Source organism: Malus sylvestris, chromosome 7, assembly GCF_916048215.2.
Source record: "Malus sylvestris chromosome 7, drMalSylv7.2, whole genome shotgun sequence".
NCBI classification, from domain to species: domain Eukaryota; kingdom Viridiplantae; phylum Streptophyta; class Magnoliopsida; order Rosales; family Rosaceae; genus Malus; species Malus sylvestris.
The window spans coordinates 32,460,124-32,462,755 of record NC_062266.1 but is presented as its reverse complement, the minus strand read 5'-3'; the positions used below and the strand labels follow the sequence as shown (position 1 = coordinate 32,462,755).

At 38.0% G+C, this 2,632-nt stretch overlaps 1 protein-coding gene across 1 annotated transcript; it reads left to right on the top strand.

The window, feature by feature from the left end:
- Nucleotides 1–947: 947 nt before the first annotated feature.
- On the top strand, nucleotides 948–1,974 carry LOC126627694 (ethylene-responsive transcription factor ERF027-like). Its single transcript, XM_050297206.1, has one exon. It carries the CDS (start codon nucleotides 977–979, stop codon nucleotides 1,661–1,663), a length of 687 nt encoding a protein of 228 aa, XP_050153163.1. The 5' UTR covers nucleotides 948–976; the 3' UTR covers nucleotides 1,664–1,974.
- The last annotated feature ends 658 nt before the right edge of the window (nucleotides 1,975–2,632 follow it).

Below are 2,632 nucleotides of genomic sequence, written 5' to 3'. Positions count from 1 at the left end.
CGTAGTGTATTTTAAGCATCCACAAATCTCACCTCTCCCCATGAGATTTCGAGAGAATTGAATCAAAATTTTATATGGAATCTCTACAAATCAATTAAACTCCATAAAAATCCATGGATTTTTAAATCCATTAAAATCTCTCAAATTCTCAATTGAATACACCCCCTTAATATATTTCAACTATCCAAATTGTATATCTTTTAGGTATTTCCTTAAAGATCATGTTAACTAAAAATCACCCAAACCTAAAACCATTAGAGTTTCTTTGTAGAACTGTATTCGTTTATTTTCTTCACTACAAATGAATGTCTTAAAGGTTTTGGATTTGTCTAATTTTTTGCAATGATGATCTGTAAATGATATTCTAAATTATAGATAGTTCGAATTGTTAAAATTCATTACGAAGTGAGTCTCGCAAAAACTTACGTCAAAATTTGTATAAAAAAAGTAATGTTACAGATCTGTTTCATGAATAAAACAGTCTCTAAATAAAATAAAAAATATCTTTAGATGAAAACAATGAACAATTTGAATTAATGTTGGTACGATAAAAATGTGTCACGTGTTGATGTAACGAACAATCTAAAGGACTCAGTCTGAGTATTGTACTAAATAAAATTCAAAGGGAAGATCTTTATGAGCAGACCCAGTCGAAAACAGCTAATCTCTAGCTGCTTTAATGCGTGTGCTCTTTGTGGTCTCATTTCACATCAACACCGTCTCACTCACAAAGTATTAATTCTTAATTATTATTAATCTTATTTAGTCACACTCACACACAGTATATACAGAAAGCAGAAAAAATATATATAAATAAAATAAAGAAAGCCAGCAAAGGCTCCGCGACTTTCCCACGCTTCTTACAAAAACAAAACAAAACAAAACGCCGTTTTTGCATATATCATAGCATTTGGTCACGAATCCACATATATATAAATTACATACATGCACACAAAAATTGTATGTGGATATATTTATGGCCGATCCGTATAGCAACGTGCCCAAAATCCCAATTGACCAACCAACTACAACCTCCAATCCCAACCCCTTTATACAAATTCCTCCTACTCTTCCTAACCCTCCCACATCAACCCTACCTGACGATTTCTCCTCCTCCTCATCCCCGCGAGGCTCGACATCAGGATCGTCGAGGAGGCATCCGGTCTACCGGGGAATCCGGTGTCGGAGCGGGAAATGGGTGTCCGAGATTCGGGAGCCACGTAAGACTACAAGGATATGGCTTGGCACTTACCCTAAGCCGGAGATGGCTGCGGCTGCGTACGACGTGGCGGCGATCGCGCTGAAAGGGCCGGATACTCCCTTGAACTTCCCTAACTCGATTCTTACGTACCCAATACCGGCTTCCTCCGCCGCGAGTGATATAAGGTCTGCGGCGGCTAGGGCAGCACAGTCGAGGGCAGATATGTTGATTCCTCAGGAGAGGGAGAGCGGAGGGAGATCGGAGCCGGGTGGGGTTGATAATGAGGGTGGTGGTGGTGGGGTGGTGAGCCAGCAGCAGGAGGAGTATATGGATGAGGAGGAGCTTTTGAATATGCCGAATCTGCTGGTGGACATGGCGGAGGGAATGCTGGTGAGTCCGCCAAGGATTTCTTCCGACAATTCCCCTGGGAATTCCGACGGAGAAAATCTTTGGAGCTATTAATTAACTATTTAATCAGATTTCCAGTATCGTAGCTAGGGTCACGATTTGGATCTTCATTCGGGAAAGAAGAAGCGAAATCAATGCTTCCATTGTAACGGATATCATCAGTGCTGATTAAGGGTATGACTCACGAATCGCAACATATTAATTAATTAGTTATTTTTGTGTGTTTTTGTTGGAATGATTTTAGGTTAGCTGCTTCAGCACACGTACTGCTTTCTTTCGTTTTTGAAGCTGATTTGTATTTGTGTTAAAGCGTGTATAATACTAGCTCTGGGAAATTAATGGTTATTAGGTGATGGATTTTTCTACTACTATCGTATGATTATAACTATAACTAGATGTATATTACTAGTTTGCTGTTTTCTTTGAGTAGTGTGTACATGTGTTGACCGATGGTATGAAACTGCTCCTGAATTTGCTTATTTCCTTTTTGGATTTGTGATTAGCACCTACAAATTTAGGTCATGGTTATAATTCAAATTGCAAGACTAGAAGCAAAGGTTGTGCCCAAGATTTAGGGCATATCATGATCATATAAATACACTTTGCATTATCAAAATTACCGAAACAATCTCTTCTAAGTTACAATTTTTGGTGATTGGACTTGTTAATGATAGGGTTTAGGAGATACAAAAAAATGACGTTGAGAATGAGTTTCATATATTGATGGGAGAAGAGACCTTACATGAGCTAGCTTATATGTAAGTTGAGTTACTCTCTATGTATAGTCAATTGGTTTTATGGTGGAACCCCAACTTTCTTCAAGAGAGAACTTAACAATAAGAGAAGTAAGCAAAAGGAGAGTAGAATCAACTAGCACCCTAGTTCATCTGATTTGTTATTTTTAGGTATGATCAAGGATTTCAATAGGAAAGTAATAGTTTTCTGATTCCATGTGTTTATAACACATGAGAAAGTTTAGAAGTGAGGGCTAGAAATTGGAGAAGCAATTAAGGAATTAGAGAG